The sequence below is a fragment of the Cuculus canorus genome, chromosome 6 (assembly GCF_017976375.1).
Source record: "Cuculus canorus isolate bCucCan1 chromosome 6, bCucCan1.pri, whole genome shotgun sequence".
In the NCBI taxonomy this organism is placed as follows: domain Eukaryota; kingdom Metazoa; phylum Chordata; class Aves; order Cuculiformes; family Cuculidae; genus Cuculus; species Cuculus canorus.
In genome coordinates, this window is record NC_071406.1 from 21392240 (window position 1) to 21415444 (window position 23205).

Sequence of the window (23205 nt, forward strand, 5' to 3'; positions counted from 1 at the left end):
TAATTTGGGCCATAAAAGTGGTGTCCTTTGGGCAAAAGAATTATGGAACAAGTACATATTGTTAATTGTAGTTTTTAATAAAGAGACATTATTTTTCCATGGCCTTAAATACTAGTATAAATTAAATATCATATACGGTATGTAAATAGGTTATTGACAGTTACTCTGTCAATAGTTTCAGTCCTGAGCCATCCATACTAGTTATTGTTCTATAACATAAAAAGGCTGAAACGCTTAAAAGAGAATGCAAATAATGTAGCTTCTTTTTTCATTTTTAGTTAGGGATTAAAATATGGAGTTCCTTGGGAAACTGATGTTTCAGTGTCAGCTACCTGATTACGGTAGAGTCTGTTGAAATTCTATTCGTGGGGTTGTATAAAAGATGAAATTGGGTTTTTGCTGCCTGGAATGAAGGGATGTATCCTAATAAAACTTGCACCCTTACAGCCCTATTCAAGTTCCAGCAGTTTGTACTGTTTGCATAGTTTTATAAGAAACTCCATTGTGGTGTAGTTTGTTATAAAGTGAGTGAATCCCACCCCCAGCTGCAGATTTTTGGACATGAAGAATGACTTTTCCAGTTAATACTCTATTACTTGAGATCAGGATTTAAATTCTGAAACTGTAATTTAGACAGATTTCTATATGCTTTGTCTCTGAGAAGCAGTGACTAAAGGGAAGAGTTCTGTTGTCCTGCAGACAATAACATTCATGTTACAGATATGGGCTTCTGCAAGAAGAAAATCTTCCTGACCTTTGTTATTTCTGAATTAATTGTTACTGTATTTATCAACTCTGCTTAATACAAAGAGCTAATTATGGCGCTTTCTCCCCCACCTGTACTGAATATATAATCATTTCTGTAATACTCATTGTCTTGCCTTCTGAAAAAGAAGGAAACATATTATCCATCACCATCTCAACAGAAGTAATTTAAATAACTGTGATGATTAACTGTAGGATTTTACATTGATGTAACTAAAACATTTATTCTTATTCAAAATCTATTTCACAGCTTTGACTAGGGTGGGGAGGAACTGGGGCTGTTTAGTCTGGAGAAAAGAAGGCTGAGAGGACCTTCTTGGTCTCCACAACTGCCTGGAAGGAGGTTGTAGTCAGGTGAGGTCGGTGTTGCTCTATTCTTGCAAGTAACAAGTGACAGGACAAGAGGAAATGGCCTCAAGCTACACCAACAGAGGTTTTGATTGTATATTAGGAACTATTAGCTCACAACAGGGTTGTCAAGCACTGGAACAGACTGCCCAGGGAGGTAGCGGAGTCACCATCCCTGGAGGTGTAGATGTGGCACTTAGTGACATGGTTTAGTGGTGGATTTGGCAGTGTTAGGTTACGGGTTGGACTCGATGGTCTTAAAGGTCTTTTCCAGCCTAAACTATTCTGTGATTCTAATTCAGCTAATTGGGGCTCCAGTGGTTACAAGCTTATAATAAGCTCCTTCCATGGCCATCAGTTCATCGTGAGTACCCCTTTCAATGATGACTCCTTGTGACATTACAGCGATGATGTCAGCATTCTGGATCGTGGACAAGCGGTGAGCAATGACGATGCAAGTACGCCCTTCTCTGGCCTTATCCAGTGCTGCCTGCACAGTCTAAAGGCAACAGACAAAGTATCAGATTGAAAATATGTAAACCAAACTGCGACTCAGAGATGGAGAAATCTGATTGCTTCAGATTAATTAACCACAGTGTGCAACAATTGTAAAAGTGACTGTGAGGCTAAGTCAAAGGTTATGTTACTCATGTGGTTACCTGGATCGTGAACTTAGTTTATGAGCAGTACAAAGAAGGGACAGGTAAACATAGACGGCAGTAGAAACTGAGGAAGATCTTTATTCAGCTGATACGCTGAACGTCAGCTCTGTGTGGATATGGTTTTAAATTTCCACCATTTCTCTCATCCAAGGTATATAAATTACTGCGCAGGTTCTTAGGCTTCTCACTGCTGGTTTTATTTGCTATGCAGGACCATAATTCATATGCTTGAAAACTTTTTTGTTTGGTTGAATTTTAAAAGAAGCAGAAGCTATATGTAGGAAAGATTCCCACTGAATGCTTAGAAATCCAGGGAATCAGTATGTACATTGCTGAAAAATTGCTGCCTCTCCTGGGCAGTCCTGAGAGCCCCCGTTACTGCCTTCTGGTTTTTAGCTCTGCTTTCTGGATCTTTCAAAAGATCGTCAAAGGTATAAGTGCTAAATTAAAAATGTGGAATAACATTGCAGTCAGGTACTGGAGTACACCAGAATGCCTCTGTAGAACAGAAAATGGTGTTGTACATTGTAAGCTATTGTATTAACTTTCCCTTATTGCTTATCACTGCACGTTTACCTTTTCACTCTCTGTGTCTAAGGCAGATGTCGCTTCATCCAGTAATAAAATCTTAGGATCTCGTATGATGGCCCTTGCTATAGCAATGCGTTGTTTTTGCCCACGAGACAGCTGGGATCCTTGAGCCCCTACATTAGTCTCATATTTCTGAAAAATATACAAAAATAAGATTTTATTCAGGTGTAAGCAAACACACCAGTACACAGTCTGAAGGAAAAGCAGGGAGAGAGAGCAAGAGTGCTGACCATTGTTGCCTCATTAGAAACCTGATAATGCAGAAATGCTGTATGAATTTATGTTTGTGGCAACATTTCTGAGCCACGCTTTGCAGTGCCCATGGCCCATGCAGTACGGTGATGGGCCTGGAAGAAAAATTTGATAGCAAGATTTTGGCTGATTTGTCTGAGTTAAAAGCAATCTCCTCCCTATCCTAGATTTGCAAGAAGATGTTTAAAGTGATTTAAGGGCTCTCTGCACAAAGGTTTTGTTTGGGTGCCTAAATTTTATTCATACTTTTTGTGCTCTTCTGATTTATATTTCTATGGTTTCAGTGCATTTAAATACTTAAGTGCAGATAAGGAGCCAGCTTCAAGTGTTTTTGTCTAAGAATCATGCCATAGTCACAAGGCAATTCTCCCACAGCTGGGAGCAGGATCTATATTTCCTGACTTAGTGTAATGCTTTGACTGCTGGACTGTTCATGTCCATGGCTTTGAAAAATCTCTCCTTTTCTCCTAGTTTGTAGTTGTACCCGCTGGTTTCAGTTTTATAAATATTTGCCTACTTTGTAAAAACCCAGTAGCATCCCATGCCCAAGCTCTCAGGAACATCACAAACAGCCATGACACCCTCTTTGCTCCTACTGTTATAGCTGTAAGAGTAAATAAAAGGTATACTGGTATTGGAGCAACTCCCACTGCAATGAACACTGAGCAGCCTGTCTGTAGTTCCACAGCCAAGGCCTCGCAGGTACTTACCTCAGGCAGTGACATGACAAAATCATGGAGCTGGGCCTTCTGGGCCGCTTCTATGACTTTTTCCATTGTTGCCTCTTTGGTTTCACTGCCATATTTAATGTTATCAGCAATGCTGCAGTCAAATAGCACAGGTTCCTGGGACACTATTCCAATTTTTGATCTAAGAAACTGTACATTAATTTTCTTGGTGTCGTGTCCATCTATTAACTACCAGGAAATAGGAGAAAATATGAAGAATCATTCCAAAACAACAGCCTGCAAACCCCAAATAGTTTATAGCAAAACAAGATGATTTAGCCATATTGCTAAAATACGAACACAACTGATTTAAAGTGATTTAAGAATCTGCTTATATTTGACTCCTTTGTGCATGATGTGTATTTTCTGGCTATGTCTGTGATCCAGCCAAACCCTAGACTATTTGCTTAATCTTAAGTCCAAGTGAACTCTTTAATTGCTTAAAGTTAGGCATATGCTTTGTTGCCTTCCTGGCACAGTGATCACCACACTTGTTTTTTCCAAAGAGATTTAAACTAGATGGGGAAGTATTTACATGAGGAAAAGTTATAGAAGCTTTTTTAAGCTATCAGTAATTTAATAACTGGAAGTTAAATTCAAACTGTAAAGAAGCTGCATGTTGAAACTATATATTTAGGGATGTTCCAGGCTCTTCATTGCTCCACTTGGGCTTGATTTTTGTTTGTGTTCCCACAATGTACACCACACATTATGTGTTGCATACAGGAGCTACCAAGGGGAATGCTCAGGGCCTACATAATGCATGAAGGTACCTGAGGCTTGAACTGTTCCTATCTTGCCTGAGTACATCTGAGATGACACTCACCAACTGTCAGAACAGCCCACATTGTTCTGAGAGGGAGCTGAAGCCCCAGGCTGCATATGTACGTGCCACCACTGCCACGTGTAGGACACGTCCTTGCTGAAAATAGCCCCACACAAACCACCTTTCCTTTGCTTACCACACTGCCTTTCTCGGGGTCATAGAAACGCTCCAGAAGCTGGACACTGGTGCTCTTACCACAACCACTACTTCCAACAAATGCCAAAGTCTGTCCGGGCTTAACAGCTACAGAGAGTCCTTTCAGGACCTGAATATCAGGCCGAGAAGGATATGTGAATTTACAGTTAAGAAATTCAATGTTTCCCTTGAAATCATCCTGGTGAAAAAAAAAAAAATGAGAAATACACTACATTGAGCTCAAACTCTAAACTGAATTCTAAAGCACAAAGTAACTCTTCCTCAGATTACATTCTTACATCTCTTATTAAAAATATGACATTAGTGTTTGTGAAATTAGCCCAGAAAGTGGGATGAAAACCATTACTGGAGTAGCTGTCCTAGAGTTGAAGCTGTTAGTCATAACACTATTGCTCTGCTTGCCCATACTGCCCTGGCCAGAGGTGTCGATTGGAAATAGGATTCCCTTGCAAATGAGTAAGTTTTTTATTTTAATATAGATACTGTGTAAGTGTAAATTTGGTGATAGTCCAAATACATTTGTGCAAAAAGCTGGATTTGATAAAAAAATGAAATCAATTGAACTTTGCAATGTTAAAGCAATACATGAATTCAGACCAATCTTCACAGAACTCTTAAAAAAATTCACAGAATTCTGCTTCATTTTCATGGCGTGAAGCAAAATACTTAAGGTATTTCTTTAATAACAATTATTTCAAGTTTTCCTTTGATTCTGAAAAAAAATAATGAAAAGTAAACTACTTGAATTTTCTGGGTCTAATTTTTCAATTCACCAAAAACTGAGCATTTTTATTTTGTCTGACTCAAAGATGATTTGCCTCCTCATGAACACTGCCAACATTTTGATGTGAATGGAAATAAGCCTGCATTATAAGCTAGCAATGATAAGGTTAATGTGAGAACTGTAGAGCAGAAAGAAAAAACATGCTATTCCTTGAGTCATCCAAATTGGTCCCATTCCAATTTACAGGAGTTTTACACTGACAAATTCATAACAGTCACATTTTCTATTACTCTCACTTCCAAAAGTGCAAAGGCAAGTAACAATTATATGATAACCACAACCTTCCTGTAAAGCAATGATCCTCAGTGACTTATAAATTGTTAGTGCAACTTCAATGGTGTCATTGAGGTGAATGGCATCACAAATTACTCATTTCCACTCTTACCCATTTGTCCCCTTTTTCGCTGTAAACACTGATTTTAGGAAGGCGATCAACCAGTTGAAAAAGGTGTGCAGCAGATGTTTTGGCTTTGGCATAGTTTGGGGTGTAGGAAGAAGCTCTTCCCAAAGCAGTTCCACTGGTCACGATAGCAGAGATCACCCTGCAGGGAAGGGGGACATGGTAATTCTTGGAAAGCCATCAGGAAACTAAATGCTAACCAGTGCTTCCGGAGAGGAGCCTGTTCCTGGCTCCAGTCCAGCTCTCACCTGAACACAAAACTGTAATGGAGGCCTTCAGTGTCAACTAGGAACCCTCCATATCTGTAGGAGACGGCGTTGGCAATGAACACTACACTCTGGGCAAAGCCAAAGCAGAACCCATAAACATGTGCTTTTTTGACTGCAGCTCTATAGGGCATAGCCAGGTGCTTCTCAAAATTCTTGATAAACGTTTCCTCTTTCCCTATCCCAGCCACAGTCCTGATGTTAGAGAGGGCTTCGCTGGAAATCTGGAGGAGACAAAAAAAAAAAAAGTAGTGGGTAAAAGCTCCTCATTTGTAGATGGCAAAGCAGAGTGTGCTCTTTCACAAAGGCACGATTCCTTCATGAACACAGGGCACTAATGCCATATATAAATTCATCCATGTACAATGGAGACTGGCCCAAACATCAGCCAGACTAGAGGGACATTTGCCTACACACAATTATCCACTGACATCCTCAATAGTAGTGCTCTGTCTGCTCTACTAGAGCTAAGTTCCTGTAAGCATCCTTAGGAAACCAGCATGTCTTCTCACTTCTGACTTATTTAACATAATGTGAATAAATGGGACATCCACAAAGCAAAAATGGTTTTAGGAACACTGTTATTTCCTTGATTGTATGGACTTATTAACTAAAGATGTTTATTTCAACTATTTTAATTGTTATACTGATAGTCAGGAAAATAGTTAGAAGGGATGCTATCTTCTCTTTCATAAATTAAAACCACTTGAATTTACTACGTTTCCTCACCTGCTCACCCTCCCTCTTCCTCTTGTTTACATCCAATAAAATTCTGATGAGATGGAACATCAGATAAATGGAGGGCAACATTTCTGCTATCAGTGATACGATTTACAGGATCTTTACCTTGTATATGAAGAGTAAGCAAATACTTGCCTATGTACATAGAAAAATAGACAGAAGAAACTGAGATAATCCCTATGATCTTTCTCTGAGTTGGAAACCTCTCTGGAGCCTTAATTAATGGTAGGCTTTGTATTGTGTTTTGTCCCAGTCAGAATTTGGGTTTCTATCCCCCAAAAATAGCACTACAATTTCATCTAAAGAAGTAAATTGACTGTTTGAAACAGATTTCACCCTAATTATCTGAAGGAATTTTATGAAGAAATTGGTTTTCAGTGCTGCACTTTGGCCTCTGACAGAAGCTTCACAGTGTACATTTTCCTTTGGGAATCAGTAGTTTTGAAGATGGCCTATGAATGTTCTCATCATGTAAAAGGAGATCTGAATATAAATCATTAAAAATATTCCACCCAATTTCAGGGTTTTTGTTTTCCAAGCCAAAATTATGATTCAAATCTCTTGCATTACCATTCAGCGTGAAGGAGCAGATAAGTAGGTACTGTGAATTGGATTGTCCAGACTGTGCTTTTCTATATTTAGCATGGCTGATGAACAGTCACTGAGGAAGAACTCAGAGTGTTCAGCATTTGGATGCAGAGCTGGCAAATAAATTAGAAAATAACACCAGACATGATCAGTCATCGCCAAAACTGCTGAAGCATCGAGTGCCCTTTTCATTCCACCCTCTGGGTCATTCTGTTGAATAAAAGCTGATGCCTGGACTAATTAGTGAAGTTTCTCTCCTTGTCAGTTCCAAGACAGTGTTTTGATTTATCACTTTTTTGCAAATAATTAAACTAGTCTGAATGTGGGCAGTTGGTCAGATCTTAATTCTTCCAAGAGATCTGGAACTGAAGGTTGTTCCTAACAGTAATCAGCAGTGGTACTGAAGATTGTTCCTAACAGCAATCAACAGTAGTCTGTAAATTAATTCATGTGATTAGTTATACCAAAGTCAAGCAATATCAGTTCACTAAATATCCTTTGTGCATTAAAATACAAAATAAAGAAAATAAATAAAGGAATTCTGCATGTTTAGGTAGTCAAAAATTTTTTTTAAGTTCTCTGTCCCCGGTCATGACTTGCTTCTTTAAATCCCACCCAGAAATGGGAAGTGGGAGTGAAAGAAGCAAATCTATTAGGAGAAGTCAAAAAGGTGGGATGGCAGGTGGAGCTACCTGCAGCAGGCAATGGGGAACAAACAGCCAGTAGCTGCAGAGCTTAACATGGCAAAGGGCTCCGGTCTATGTGTCGACTGCACAGATGGAGCCCAAGAGGAGGCTGAAGATAGTTAGTTGAAAGCTCAGATGGGTAGAAGGAAGGTTCAGGTGGGGCAGGGTGAAAGACAGAATGGGTAAGATTCCTGATGGATGGAAGAGCGGGAACTCTGCCAGAGTAATTTTAGAATGGGTTAAAGTAGCTCTACAGAAGGAAAATCCAAGGCTTTGAGAGGGCTGGCAAAGCTTACGTTTTCTGCTCCTAGAAATATGTCAGCCTAAAGCAGGGAAGAAGGTGCAGTCATTAATCTGAGCAGCGTAACCTGAAGGAGCCTTCCTCATCTTGCCTGTCTTCTAAATCCCCTCTTTGGGATGCCGGTCAGTTTCTGCACAGTTGAGCTCCATAAGTTTTAAAAGTATCAGGTTCTGGGTCATGTGCCCAAACTTAGTGACCCAGAACTAAAGTCAAAGGATTTTGAGTGTTTCCACAGCAGCAGCCCTGCATAGGAGTGAACTCATGAGACAATGACATTCCTTTCCCTTGTGCCCGTACATTTGGTACATGGACTGGAAGTCTGCTCACCCAGGGCAAGCTCTATAAACCTATTCTCAGCTTTCAAGGCGAGGCAGATCACAGGGTCTGGCAGCCAAGGGAGCATGGGATGCTGCTAACCCTGATACTGGAGCTAGAGTAACAGGGAGGAGGGCTTCTGCAGGGGCCACTGAACACTGGACACGTTTCTTTCCAAGGTAGGGGAATTCCTGCCACATGTCCTATGCTGGTTGCTTTAATACTCACACAGGTGTGTGTTAACCGTGGAGCAAAATTTAAAGTATTATGAGAAAGTGCTATGTCACCTGTTACAAATTAACAGGAAAAGGGTTAATGCTTATCTGAAAAAAAAAAAAAAGAAAGAAAGAAATAAGCTACTTACTAGCTGAGAAATAAGACTTGACAGAATTTTGACCCTTAAAACACATATCTAAAAATAAAGTTATGCCTGTGATGTAGCAGCACACACTGATGGGGAGGCTGGTAAGCTAGTCGGGCTCACCGAAGGAGCGATTCTGCTCTCTACAATCCAGGTACTGTTTTGTGGTTCAGTGCCAAATTCTCAGATGTGAGGATTTCTAAGTGAACAAGTATCACTGCTTTCTGAGGACAGCATAATGACAGGGCATCAACAAATGGCTATTTAAATAACACCTGACAAAGGGGAAACAAACTGAGATCTGTTTTTGCCAATTAGGTCCAATAACTTTTGAAAAGTCAGTCACATTCCCCACAACAAGTGCTTTTGTAGTGAGGGAGTTCCCAGTGGTGTTTCAATGGCTTGACAAGCTGAAATATCACAACTTGTTTGCAAACACTGCCAGTTTCATTACATTTGAATTACTGATGGTCCCAAATGCCTGATTTTTCATCTACCCACGACTGCAAATATAAATTAGTTTTTAAATAACATTACCCGTCCAGTAGCTTCCAGCGCTTTCTTGTCCTGAGAGGCGAATCCTGTCAGCATTTTAGCCTGCACAGCTCCAGACAAGGCCAAAAATGGCAGGAAACACAGTATAACTAAACTCAGTTTCCAGCTGAAGTAGAAAGCAATGATCAGGGCCACCCCAATGTTGGTAAAGGAATTGACAATCATTCCTATCTGTGATCCAGTAGCCTTTAAAGTAAAGAAACAGAGATGATTGACTTATACTCCAATAGTAACTTCAATAATCTTTCCATTAATTTTCCTGTAAAACTTTAGAAACCCCTAAATAATGTTAAGATATCACAAAGCACCAATGGCTGCTGAGTGCGCTGGAATTTAGCCCGTTTGGACATACTGTTTACAATTATTTGTATGAAGAGAAGGAATTCAAACCTCCAATATTCATTTCACCCACAAACTTTCCATTGAGAACTGAGAAAATTGTTTCTAATGCTTGTGAGAAATATAATTTTACTACTAAAAATTCATTCCCTTAGTTCCCTCGAGAATCATTCTGAATACTCTACATTCTATCCATCTAGATTTAAATAATAAACTTCTTTGCCTTTGACATCTTTATTGAATGCATTCATCTTCTCCTTATGTACCTCAAGAACACTATTCTTACTTACTTATCAACAAATTACTTATTTACTCAAAAGTTTTTTTCTTTCCTAGCAGTAAACAGCAGCCCTAGATAGGAACTAGGTTGCTATGCATCAGAAAAAAACATACATTTGATATCCTTGATCACTTCCTGTTCAATTTATTTGCAGGATGTGAACCTGCAGCACAAAATGCTCATCATCTACTCCCGTCTGACCCGCAGCAATCGGGCAAAGTGCCTGGGGCCTGGCCACGGTGGAAGAGGCAGCTCCCAGCCCTGCAGAGGATACCGAAAGGAGCGGCCATAGGGCTGCCCTTACCTGGAGACTTCAGGTCTAACACCCCCCTCACTCCACGAGTCCACTTCTTACTCCTGGTGCAGATATAGACATTTTGAATGGCTCAGTCAATGTTTTGCAAGTGTGTTTGTTTCAGTTAAAATATACCCTGTAAGGGCTGAAAAGATTTGCAGCCGATTTCTCCAATTCTGTAAAAATTGCTGCTGACAGGGGTTTTGGGAACCTCTTCTCTCATTTGTCTTGAAGCTTAACTGCTTTTGAAACCTAAGCCAGCATCTTTATTTGTGCTGAAACAGGGCAATTTTTGTTACAAAGAAATCTGTATGTTTCCTTCCTCGTTTCTAGAAAATTGCTTGCATTGGAGCCAAGTAACCAACTCACTTCTACCAAAGCATCAACTCAGATAGGTAACATTTATAGCTCAGTATGATTTAAACCTCACCTGCTAAGGAACACAACGCATGGAGTTAATAGTTCACTTTCCCGAATAATAAGTCACACTGAAACTGGCTGCACGAGTCCCCAGCTGAAGCACCAGCCACTACTGTAAGCTGTTTTCTCATGTGAACAGTCAGTTCAAATCACAATTGTCACAACAAGCACAATACCAGGCTGAAAACCTGAAAACATAATTAGTGATGAATGCCACTAAAATACTAGTCTGACTTGGGTTTTTTTTTTAAGTAAACACTTAAGCATTGTGGCAAAAAGCTAATTCATCTGCAGAAAAAGAAAATGAAATCGTTTTGTGCAGGACTGTCCTTCCCATTCCCTTGATAGGTGGTATTTTATTGATTCTTGTGTTCTTGTTCTGGTAATACAGGCAGGAATAATGGGCAGTGAATTATCACCTTACCTGTGCTTTCAGGTAAATACAGTTATAATAACAAATCCACGCTGACAGTCTGTGATTAATAGAATTGACTGACCAGAGACTGATAGACACCGATCTTGCTGATTCCATGCTACCTAATTTCTGTGACAATGTGCCAAAATAGGCCTTCAACCTGTGCTTATAGAAAAATGATTCTTGAGCTACCACGTCTTACCCCTTGGACCTGTGAGGCATCTGTTGCAAGTCTTGTAGTCAAAGCACCAGGACTGTTCTTCCGGTCATCAAACCAACCAATGTCTTGCCCTAGCATAGCCTGGAAACCAATTTTTCTTAACCGTCTTGTAAGCAGCTCACCAGACTTGGCAAAGGTGTATGCCTGGGGTGCATAAGAATAGATACAAATATTGTGCAGAGAGAGATACCCACAGAGCAAGAGATTAGGAGCAAAATTTACCCATATTGGACTGCTATTACCTGTAGAAACTGTGTGAAGAATGAAAGAATTCCAATAAAGACAAAAAGCAGACAGACACCGTTGATTTGAATTCTTTGTTCTTCTTCATCAAGAATAGAGAAGGTCTTTGAAAAAAAAAAAAAGAATGGCATAGTATTAGAAGTGTCAGTTTTGCTCTGTATGAAGTTTACTAGTGACTCGCTATTGTGAAATGCATAAGCCCACCCTTGAACTAAAGCTAGAACACAGAGATCTCCCTCACTCCTTACAAAGGCCTGATTATTTTTCCTAAGGTGAGTCTAGGTAAAACAGAACACTTTTTACTCATGTTAAACAACAAGTTTATTATGCTCAGTGTCTGCACATACTGCTATTATTTGTTGCCCATGTCTAATAAAAATTAATCAATCATCCCCTACCACTCTAAACAAGATCCAGTGTGATAACCAGAGAATAGCAATGACAAAAACGTAATAGCATAGCTACAAAGCAACAGCTGCCCCCTTACCTCTTCTCTAATCTGTGTCAATTGCAACTTTGTTGGGCCATACAAAATGAAATCTGTGTAAGTAATTATACCCTGGCATGACTATCCTTGCATAACACTAATGGGTCTATAATTGTTACAGGTAGGCTTCAAGAAGAACATATTTACTTTCACTGACAGGGTGCAGATACAAGCTATTCACTTATTGTCGGGTACTTGAGAAAATGCATTAGTGCTTGAAGTAGAGCCACTCCACTCCATTCTGCTCCAGCCTCCACAGCATTTTCCTTTTATCTCTTGTTCTTAATACCTGGTCTTTATGAAAACCTGCCAGTGTTACTGGCTGCTGCTGAAGTAGTGATCCAGGGCTAAGTACCCATCCTTCAGCAATTCCTTTCAGTCAGAGCAGTTGATATATATAGGTAATCTACCCTACCTGAAGTTATTAAACTACTCCTGCTACTTGCAGGTGTAAGCCACAACTCATGTTTGCACTTCACCAACCTTCTTAATTCTAATTGGATTTCACAGGTAAGAATTACTATAAATTGACTAATCTCTCAACCCGTTATCTATAAGGTATAATTAAAAATAACTTGTGCATTCAACTTTACTTATATCAAAACCAGCTTGAATTCTTCTAGGTAAGTCCTTAACAGTAGAAAGAGAAAAAAGAGATTTTCATTACAGCTGCAAAATATAAACATTCCACAAAAATAAACTTAAGTACCAGTCTTAAAAGGTCAACCCAAGTTATTTACCTTTTAAAGTGTGCTGTGCATCAAACTAACAGGGAGGAATTAGGCATGAATTTGAGAAAAAGAAATAGCTGTTCTCTAGTAGGAATCCCACTTCAAGTATTTTAACTTTTTACATCAGTATCTTGACAAAAAAATAAATCCAACAAAATCCAAAATTATTATATCAAAATGCAACTTAGTGTTTCAAGCTGAGAGGTCTTTCTGTGCCATGCTCTCTTATCAGGAGCAAGGCATATTACTTTCTCAGATTACTCTTTCTTTTAAAAAAAGACCCAAACCCACCAGGTAGGTTTTGATCCATCATAATAAGAACAAAACATATAATGGTCTGCTGCTTTTCCTACTCCCTTAATGAAATCCACTGCACATTCAGTAGTTCATATTCAGTCTTGAATTGAACAGGCTGTGAGCAGATTTCATCTATCTTTGTAACTTCCATATCTAGGAAATCTACTGTTGGGGTTTGTTTCAGTGTGGTTTTTTTTTCTGTGGAATGTATTCTAGTTAAGCACTTGGACTGAATGAGGTAGATGGTAAACTCGGTGCACGCATAAACTGTGTCCAACAAGTATTGTGGATTTTAGAACTGCTGAGGTGGTATTTTCTGTCTTGTCATGGCATGAATATCAAGACATGAATGGCAACTCTTAGTAGTGATCATTCCACATGCATAGGTAGCCTAAGATATAACTAAGGGAATCATAGAACAGTTTGGATTGGAAGGGACTTTAAAGATCATCCCATTCCAACCCCCTCTGCCATGGGCAGGGACATCCCAGCAGACCAGGCTGCCCAAGGCTCATCCAACCTGGCCTTGAACACCTCCAGGGATGGGGCAGCCACAGCTTCCCTGGGCAGCCTGTGCCAGTGCCTCACCACCCTCATCGTGAAGAAATTCCTCCTCAAGTCCAGCCTAAATCTGCCCCTCTCCAGTTTATACCTGGAGAGGTATAAACTTGTCCTATCACCACAAGCCTTTATGAATAGTCCCTCCAGGTATTGGAAGGTCACTATAAGGTCTGCTGGGAGCCTTCTTTTCTCCAGGCTGAACAAACCCAAATCTCTCAGCCTGTCCTCGTAGCAGAACGCTGTGCATCACCAGCCTGGGGGGGTGAGAACTGCTGCTTCTGAACAAGCAGAGCACTAGAGTCTTCTTGCCTTTGCCTGGGAGGTGTAAGATTTTGGGAGAGAGGGAGCTACTGGTTTGTATTTTGGGAAGATTAGGGGAGATTTCAGGCTTTCCCCTTTGAAATCCTGGATCCCGGGGGAGGCGGACCTCGAAGGACTCGTGGTGGTGGTTCTGCTGTAGGGTTTTCTAGCTTCTCCCATGGCAAGGCATGTTTTTTTCCAGCCCGTTGTTTTTGGGGACTCCGGGCATCTCCGCTCCTTATAGCCCCATAGCTGCTGTTCATAGAAATAACTAACTACTCATCATTGTGAACATTTGTTAACATGTATGGTATGCTAATCACAGTGCTGTGGTACTTTTTCATGTGACAAAACATCAGCAAAATCTCTGTTGAAATGAGTTGTAATTCTAATGAGCAAAACTAATAGTAGTTTGATAAACAGAGTGCATGATGCATCATAATAAATATACAGTTTTGAACTGGGATAAAAAACACTACTCTCCAGAGACGCTGATGTTTTTTTTTTCACAAGTCATTCCCGTGCTGTCTCTGCACAGTCATCCAGAAACACTGGGATGGTCCCACACATGAGTTGAACTTCAATTTTTTTCTTTGCACACTTTGAAATTTTTCTCTCTAATTGAATAGAAATATACCAAAACCATAACTGAGCACTGAAAAGAGAGATACAAACTTGCCCTAGGACTGTACAGTGAGTCCCAATAAGTATTTATGCTTGTTATAAATATCCTTTCGTTCACAGCTTCTGAATGGTTGATGAAAGACAAGGTTAAGTAGGAGTCTTCATTTCATGAAAGTCAAAGGCAACACAGTTCCTTATATCAGAAAGGCTGGATCCACACCCATGAGTATGGAAGGTGCTCACAAAAAGGGAGAGTGCTGTGAGCCTCTGTTTAATGTTCTATCCATACCACCCACATTCAGAGTGGTTACTCCGCTATCTCTGTTGTAAGAAATATGCCATGAAAGGCCTTCCCAGTTTCCGTGACCAGGCTCTGTACTGCTCCTAGAGAAAGGCTGAGAAATCTGCAAGGTCTGTGAGTTGCCTTGAGGGCTCCTGGTGAAGCGGATTTTTGTTCAGTCTGGGATTCCTATTGCAAGCTCTAAATTCAAGGCAACAACACAGTTGAAGAAAAACAATGGGCTGAAGTATATGCTTACACTCTCCCTGAACTGAGAGCAATATCACTTTATAGTCCTGCAGAAGGAAACATGGATAACGTTAGCTGGGAAGAGATCTCTGTATTGCAAATAGAGGATTTTTTTCCGCTTGCAACTTGTCCTGTAAAATTGAACTATCCCATTGTCAGCTATCCTAACAAGCTCAGCTATGGTTTTGACCTATATTCTTGATGTAAAAAACATAACAGTGATTACTGTAATATGTAGCATGGACAATAGCATCAGGTCTATGAAAGGAAAGCGTTGTTGCTGAGCTGTTCATGTTCAGACCCTACAAATTTCAACAGTTTTAGTGTGGACTGTCTTTTATCTGGACCCATGGGCTACATGCCCAATAGTAGTTGGAACACATTTTCCAGTTGAGTTTCACTGGAAGGGATCCATTTCCCATACTGACCCAGTTCCGCATTGGGAACTAAAGCATAGCAAGAAGAAAACACCGAGAAGCTTGTTCCAAAAGGCACACTTCTGATCTGAACTAATCAGAAGACATATCCAGTGTTATCCAGCTTTTCATTCGCATTTGGGGATTGATTTCTCAGAACCTTCAAGGCAGGCTTTGCTAAATTTCCATTTCATAGCTATGGGGATTTAAGCCCTCGCTTCCCTAGAGTACAAGCCTACATGTCTGTCACATCATCGTTGGAAATATCCAGACAGCTTGAAAAGCAGATGTATATTCCATCTGTCTCGACTGCTTTGGCACCAGGCAGAAATGTTTTAAATTTATAAATAATGAAACACAGATGTTGGACTTTACTCATGTTCATTATGGCAAGGAATTCATCCTTGCCACATGAAGGCATTTAACATCCTCTGCAGGATGACATCAGCCCCAAACCTCCCAGTGACTAGAAAACCTCTCTCAAAAGGAATCAAAAGTTAGATGCATTGAGAATGCACATAGCGGTGTCTCACCTGCTGTCTAGTGAAAGCCACAGTCCTTAGCATGAGGTCTAGACACTCAAGTGTTTGGAGGTGGCTCACCGATGGCTAAAAGGCCAAGCACATTGGCCAGGGGCCACTAAGTAGATCAACAGGGACTGGAACGTCTTTTGCTCTGCCCTCCCCAGATCTTAGCTAGCAAACATCAAGCTATAAGTAAATGTGATTCATAGTCCTGAGTAACTTCCCAGAGAGAAATATCTAAGCCAAAACACCTCCCCAACCATCCTTCCCCCGCCCCCTCCCCCTCGTGAATAAATCAAACAACAAACCTGCAAAAAGGTAAATCTTTCCTTTGACAGATTGCTGGCACTGCTCTTAGGAGCATTTTCTCAACCCTTTTCTCAGCGCAGATACTGGGGCACCCATTCATTTACTTTTTCCTGCCTGAAAAGTTTCAGACCTCCAGTTTCTCAAAGAATGTCGGCACTTTAGATCTTATATTCTTTGCACAATTGCATACCTACCGTGACATAAACAAGTAAGTGGGAATCACATGTTTTATCCTATCTCAGGTGGGTACCCAAACTGCAAAACAACAGTGGCATTCGCATTTTCTGCCCAGTGAATGTGTAATTGCTTTACCCCAACAAAGAACATCAACAAAGGGATTTTCTCTGTCCTCCTAATTCTTGAAAATTTAGGACACTTTCCTAGGCATTCCTTAGAGCAGTGCTAAATTTCTTTAGGCAGTCCTCCAATTTCCCCCTAATATGGTAAAATATTTCCTCAAGAAGCTGTTGTACAGAAGGGGAAACATCTTTTATTGCAGCAAATTTTTGAAGGGAAAACCAGTCATGGTTGAACTCTCAAAACGTTTCAAGCAAGACTGGATTTTGATGGTAATGGTTCCTTTAGTGAATGCCAAAGTTTAAAGCACTTTCCTGTTTCCTGCTTATCTTCCAAACTTGTTGATATGAGTCTACTTTTTGCTGGCAGCTATGAACCCTGTTACAATTAATATACCTCTCCAACAGCATTCTGCAGGGAGTAGGCAGCAAATTGCTGCCTGAAATATATCAACAAGAAAGTGAAGTATTTTTTGTATCTGATCTAAAGCTTTCTCAAAGGTTTGGCCAAGTCTGTAGAATAAAATTCTGCAGACAAAGACCTCTGCTTGTCTTTCTCTCCACGGTATGGGTACATAAGGTATGTTTTGTCTCATCTAAAATAAACTGTATGCAAATTTAGAAATCTACTCCTAACAGTTCCTGGAAAGTAAACAAGAGAGATAATGAAGAACACATGACAAATGCTAATGAGCCTACCCCTTCGAAGGGCTCAAATGGTAGTATGATAACAGCGATATAAATATCTTTACTGTGTAATTGTTTATAGGCAAGAAGGCTAATCCCATTTATTTGATGAGATATGAAGATTTGCCCAACACATGCGTCATACATTCACTCCCCTCTGCTTCAGAGCTAAAATACACTTCAAAACGTTAGCATAACGTACCCCAAGGATTTGACTGAATAACAAGGCATAGAGTGGATTGACTGCTCCGTTCACAGCTGCTGCCAGAGATCCAAGCACCATGTAAGGCCATTCAGAGGCATTGTATTTCAAAATTCTGGTAAATGAAACAGGCTTGACATCTTCCTTCACAACAACAGATTCCTAAAAAAAGAGGTTGGATTTATGAAGCATATGTATTCCCCAAGTGATGTTCTGCCTTTAACAGCAAGATAAACTAGTTAGCCTAATCCGTTAAATAGCCAAGAGGGTTACAGGAATTATTACGTTTTCTGTCCCTGGTGAAAGAGAGAGACATTCATGCCTAGTGCAGGTCTACTGATTCCTGCTTAAGAGGTTAATTACAAACCGTTTAAAATGTCCTGTCATTGAAACTCAGGCTGTTGCCTTTTTGCTGCCTTCAGATGAGGTGTGACGCAATACCCAGTGTAAAACTAAATCATCTTCCTCACAATTGGCTTTGTGTGTCACTCATGGAATCTTCTTAAATACTATTTCTAAGTATTGTGGGTGAACACTCTGATAAGACTCTCAAATTAACAGGTATGCTATGTAATTAAAACAAGGGAAATCTCGGAGTCCCAGCTGGATTCAGGCTTTATACATACTAATTATGCCTCCCTTCTGTGAAACATCCTCAGAGTATATACGGAATGCCCATAATTACTCTCAGTAAGAGCAGAATATTCATCATCAAATTATAACTTGCCCTGCAGTTTGATTTGTGCAGAATTTTTTTAACAGTCAGTATGCTGAGCCCTGCTCATCTCCCTCAGTTCATATGGCTGGAAATGCCCAGACAAAACAGACACTGTGAAGACCTATATGATGGAAATCTGCAAGCATGGATGGGTGGAAACACCTTGTAGTTTCTCTTCCTTCTGAGCTAGTGCCAGAGTGACAGCACTAAAGCTCTCTGTTTATCCGCAGAACATGCTTAGCAATAGCAAGGACAGTGGCTTCTAACTGCTGCTTTCTGCACTGAACAATCACAGCCATGCAAATTAGTGCAGGGAGCTTCACAAGCATTTTGGAAACCCGCTGTGTACATTCCTACATATTCTGCATAATTTTAAAGCATGCTGTCTTTATTATCTATGCTAATTGGTTGCACAAGAACACCATCAGTGAAAGGACTCTGGGTGAGTTTGCAGTGAGGGTCTGTCTTTACTCCACTCTCCAGATGATTTTGAGAGGAAAGTGAGTTGACTATTGAAGAAACTGCCGAGTGATGTACTACATTTCTTACTTACAGACTAAGAATTTTGATTTTTGTCAGTCAACTCATATTTTATGATTTTTTTCACCTCAGTCTACAACATATATCAATTTACCAACAGTTCATGCTCTACTAGAAATTTTATATGGACCAATAAGTGTAACAGCCACAAAAATGCAGACTAGGGTTTACATAGACTGTAAGAACTGAAGCTGTGATTTTTTTTAAGTAAAGGATCAAACCAAGAATACGTATCTGCCAACAACTCCTACAACAGAGGTACGTATCTACAGGTTGTCATTACCAAGTACTATAACCTGTTTAGTTGAAAATTTAAGAACAAATCATTGGATCTGACCTCTTTTTCTTGTCCATCATCTTCTCCACAAGAAGACATAAGATACATAGACTCTGCATTATCTTTTGCAATGGATAATGGAGGATCAGGAACCACATTAGAAAGCTGAGATCTGGAGCGCTGCCGAAGTGAAGCTCTGTAAAGAGGACAGAAATGCTCTGTTCTTCACAGATCAGTAACATAATAATTGCTTGCAAAGCAGAAAAAGTTTTCGTATCAACTAGATCAGGATTCACCAAAGCAAATCATAGGAATCTCACAGAATTTTTCTGTCTTTTTCTATGTTCTCTGAACTTCTTTAGAAGAAGCTATCCCACAACAGAGAAAATTACTTTTCAAAATCATATTCCACCCCCACCACTGAGATGTTGTCTTATATGTACCCTGCACTGTGTTTTGTTAAGGTATTTATTAAGAAAAATCGTGGTATATTATAGTATATTTCAACAAGCTGTTAAGATGCCAACTTTTAACATTATCACCATGTTCTCACCATTATCACTATGAAGTAAGTCAGTCCTGAAAAACAGGATGCTGAAACAATCCACCTCTGTCCCTGACAAAATATAACCTTGTAATGTAGGAGACATATATACTCTTGCATATGTCTGACATGGGCTTGCTTAAAAGAAATAAGTATCTAGTCACAAGACAGTCTGGTTTGTAAAATGCTTTAACTTTCATCAAGTAGAAGCCATAATACATTACATTGATTCCTCAAGTAATTGCACAGCAAGTCATTTTTCAAGTGACTGGGCTGTAAGTGCATTAGGTAATATAAATATATGGCTGTATGGTAATAATGTTAAAAATGGAACATTAACACAGTAGACCAGAATTGGAGAGAAGGTACTACAGATAGAGAGGGGAGTAAAATTAAGAGTCTTGCTATTTATCCATGAGCCTTCAGTCACTAATGTACTGCTCAAGCTATTTCTTTCCAAGTGAACTCTGCCTTAGTAAAATGCTTGCAGCCCTTTCACCCTCTTCTCGCAACATACAGAGAAGTGATTTGTTAGCATTACTGAGATTTTGGGACAAAGGGCGGGACAAAGTATAGAGATCTGGAAACATACTGAGATTTGCAATCATTTTTAAGACTCACTGCAAACTGGCCCGATAGCTTCCTCTGCTGAATGACTGGACTTTCTCAAGATTTGGCTCAACCACGTCATTCTCTGCTGCTGTAAAATATAGCATATAGAGCTCTTCAGTTTGTGCTAAAATCAAATACAACCTAACTCCACTGTGGCTCTGCAAAAAACGTGTAGTGTCTCCTAGTCATAAACGGAATACTTTGTAGAAGGCAAGGAATTTAATAAAACCTTGCTACTCTACCTACACATACCACAAGTTTTATATCTGTATTTGACATGATAAAGTTAACTGAATACTAACCCAAGACGTATCTCACTTGAGATGTGACTTCTAAAGGCTGTTTCCCTGTTTTAGTGTTGCAATTGCTCTTTTAAGATAATCATATGCAAGTTATGATTCTTCACAAAAATATGATAGATCATTCTATTAGACTTCCATTTGCACAAGCTTTGATTCAAATCCACTTCTAGTAAAACAAATAGGGTGGTTTCAGCATGTTCTGTAATTTGCTTGCATTTCAAATGCAGAAGGACTGGACTGTTAGCATTAAATGGAGCTATAAAAAGATGGATATTACAAGTCAGGATTAACGTTTCAGGGAAGATCTATATTAGGAAGGTCATTCACTGCATGTGCAGTAAAAATACTTTAGTCAGGGCTGTCAATGCATCCCTCCTATGAATGCTAAAATTCAGCCATAGAGGCAGAAAAAAGAAAAAGCATCTGCATTCTGTGGAATTTTACATAATTTTATAAAAGAAAACAAAACACTTACTTTCTGTTCCTTCTCTGTTAAGAGCTGTGTCTCCTTTGCTTTGCAAGGTCACCAACATGAAGTAAACGCCTTTCCTCTTCAAGAGCTCCTCATGAGTTCCTCTCTCCACAGCTCTTCCATGCTCAAACCCAATGATGACATCAGCAGCTTTGATGGCTGACAGGCGGTGAGCTATCGAGATTGCTGTGCGGCCAAGGCGAGCCTGACAGGGAACAACAACAGCCCCATTCCTAGCAAACAAATGCTTGGAACCAGATGGTCAAATCAAAAGGAGTCTTTCTAGTGGTTTCATCTGACTTTAACTTGAACTCCATTCATAGCCCTCAGATGAGTACCTGTTTCTGAGCAAAGGGAGCTATAGATTTCTGTTGAAGTAAGAAAATCTATTTTCTGTCAATAATACTAAGGTCCTATTTGTGCATGTGAAACAGCTGTTAAGAAAATCTTCTCACTGTTTTGTTGCAAATCAGCAGCACCCTCAGCAGAGTGCATTAAAAATAGCTTCTGACCTTTTAGGTTTGAATTATGCTATGCTATAGCAAACCTTATGAAGTGCTTCTTGGACAGTAGCTTCACTTTCATTATCAAGTGCTGACGTAGCCATGTCCAGTAGCAAGATTTTCGGATTTCGCACAAGAGCTCGAGCAATAGCTATCCTCTGTTTCTGACCTCCACTCATTTGGCTTCCACCCTCTCCAACATGAGTGTCAAATTGCTGTGAAGAGAAAAAAAAATGAAACATAATAAAAGGGTCTGTTAAGCTTCTGGTGAAGATGTTGGTAAAATGAATCTCAGATTTGTCCTGGGAGTAGACCTATATAATTATCGTGTTTGAAAGACAAAACCATTGTTAGTCCACCAGATTCAAAGGAGTGCTGTTGAAATAACTTCCTTCATAATGAACAACATAATTTTGCCTAAACTGAGATTCCAATCTCAAGCCAAAAGTATGTACTGACAAAAAGGTTCAATATTCTGGTTTGGCTTAAAACTACTATATCACCAAAAGCTAAAATGAAGAGGAAACACCTGCTCACTCTCCATCAGATGACTCACCAGCAAACTTTCCACAGAGCTGGACTTATCTGCTGGTGGCCTGTGACTCATGAACACTGTCTGATTCATGGACATCGTACTCTGGAAGCATTGAGTGGAGAATTAAAGAAGCACACAAAGCCTAGCATCTCGAAAGCCAGGATAATTATATTCACCTAGAGACAAATACTGTTTATTCCTCCATTTCCAGGAAATAAACAGGAGCCTTTGTGCAGTCTCTCTATGAATAGTTTCCTGGAAATGCACAGATGGAGGATAAAAAGTACAGTCTAACGTTAGTTAGCAGTACTTGAATCCTGTCAATCAGGTTCCCTGTTGTAATATGACCCTTCGAGAAACTACTCAGCAAAATAACATTCTAGAAAAGTAAACAGCCCTGTACTATCAAATATCATCAAATATGGGCTTTGTAAGAAGGATACCATAAGACTGATTAAAGCCCTGTCATCATAAGGGAAGGAACTAGGAAAGAAGGAACCTCCAGCTAACTTACAGAGCTCATACAAGGAGATGAGGTTATGAGGACCAGTACAGACTGCTCAGAACCATATCCTGACTAAAGAGAGTCTGGGCTATCAATCGTTTTTAGCCTGAGATAGACGATAATCATGCTACAATTATTACCATGATGTGGAATGTTGTGCATATGTTTCCTAAGGAACTAATTCTTCTTGTTTTGTGGATTTGGTTTTTTTTCTAACTTGGTGACATACACGTACCAAGACCTAATTAACTCTAGTCAAAAGAAAGGTAGCTGCCTGATTATCTATATTAAGCTTCTGCCATTCCAGCTGAGCACAAATAGTGTCATGGGGGGAGGGACAAATGGATTCTCTGTTTTTCCATCAGATTCTGCCAAACATTTTACAAAGCACAACTTACCTGCGGCAAGTCCATGATGAAATTGTAAGCATTGGCCTGTTTGGCTGCTTTGATTATGTCTTCCATGGTAGCCTCATCCCGACCATAGCGAATGTTCTCTGCAATCGTGGTGGCAAATAGCACTGGCTCTTGTTCAACAATGCCAATCTGTGAGCGTAGCCACTGGATATTAAGGGAACGAATGTCATGGCCATCCAGCGTAATCTGCAGAAGCAAAGTCAGACAGAACAGGAAAAAAAAAAAAAAGTGAAGAAATAGTCAGGGACATTATCCCCTATAGTTCAGAGACAAAGATGGAT

The 23205-nt window shown here is 39.8% G+C and overlaps 1 protein-coding gene across 8 annotated transcripts in view; it reads right to left on the reverse strand.

Moving 5' to 3' along the window:
- Nucleotides 1-56: 56 nt before the first annotated feature.
- Nucleotides 57-23205, reverse strand: part of ABCB11 (ATP binding cassette subfamily B member 11) — a 49208-nt gene continuing 26059 nt past the window's right edge. For 2 of the 8 annotated variants that reach the window (XM_054070469.1, XM_054070470.1), the window contains 15 exons: nt 22907-23110; nt 21513-21683; nt 20969-21170; nt 20201-20279; nt 19096-19231; nt 17501-17662; nt 11537-11641; nt 11277-11438; nt 9308-9511; nt 5761-6002; nt 5498-5654; nt 4309-4506; nt 3329-3535; nt 2352-2498; nt 57-1612 (listed from right to left, as the gene is read on the reverse strand). In XM_054070469.1, coding sequence (XP_053926444.1) covers nt 1412-1612; nt 2352-2498; nt 3329-3535; nt 4309-4506; nt 5498-5654; nt 5761-6002; nt 9308-9511; nt 11277-11438; nt 11537-11641; nt 17501-17662; nt 19096-19231; nt 20201-20279; nt 20969-21170; nt 21513-21683; nt 22907-23110 — 2577 coding nt within the window. In that variant the 3' untranslated portion in view covers nt 57-1411. The other 6 variants (XM_009555563.2, XM_054070473.1, XM_054070474.1 and 3 more) reach the window with 6 other exon arrangements.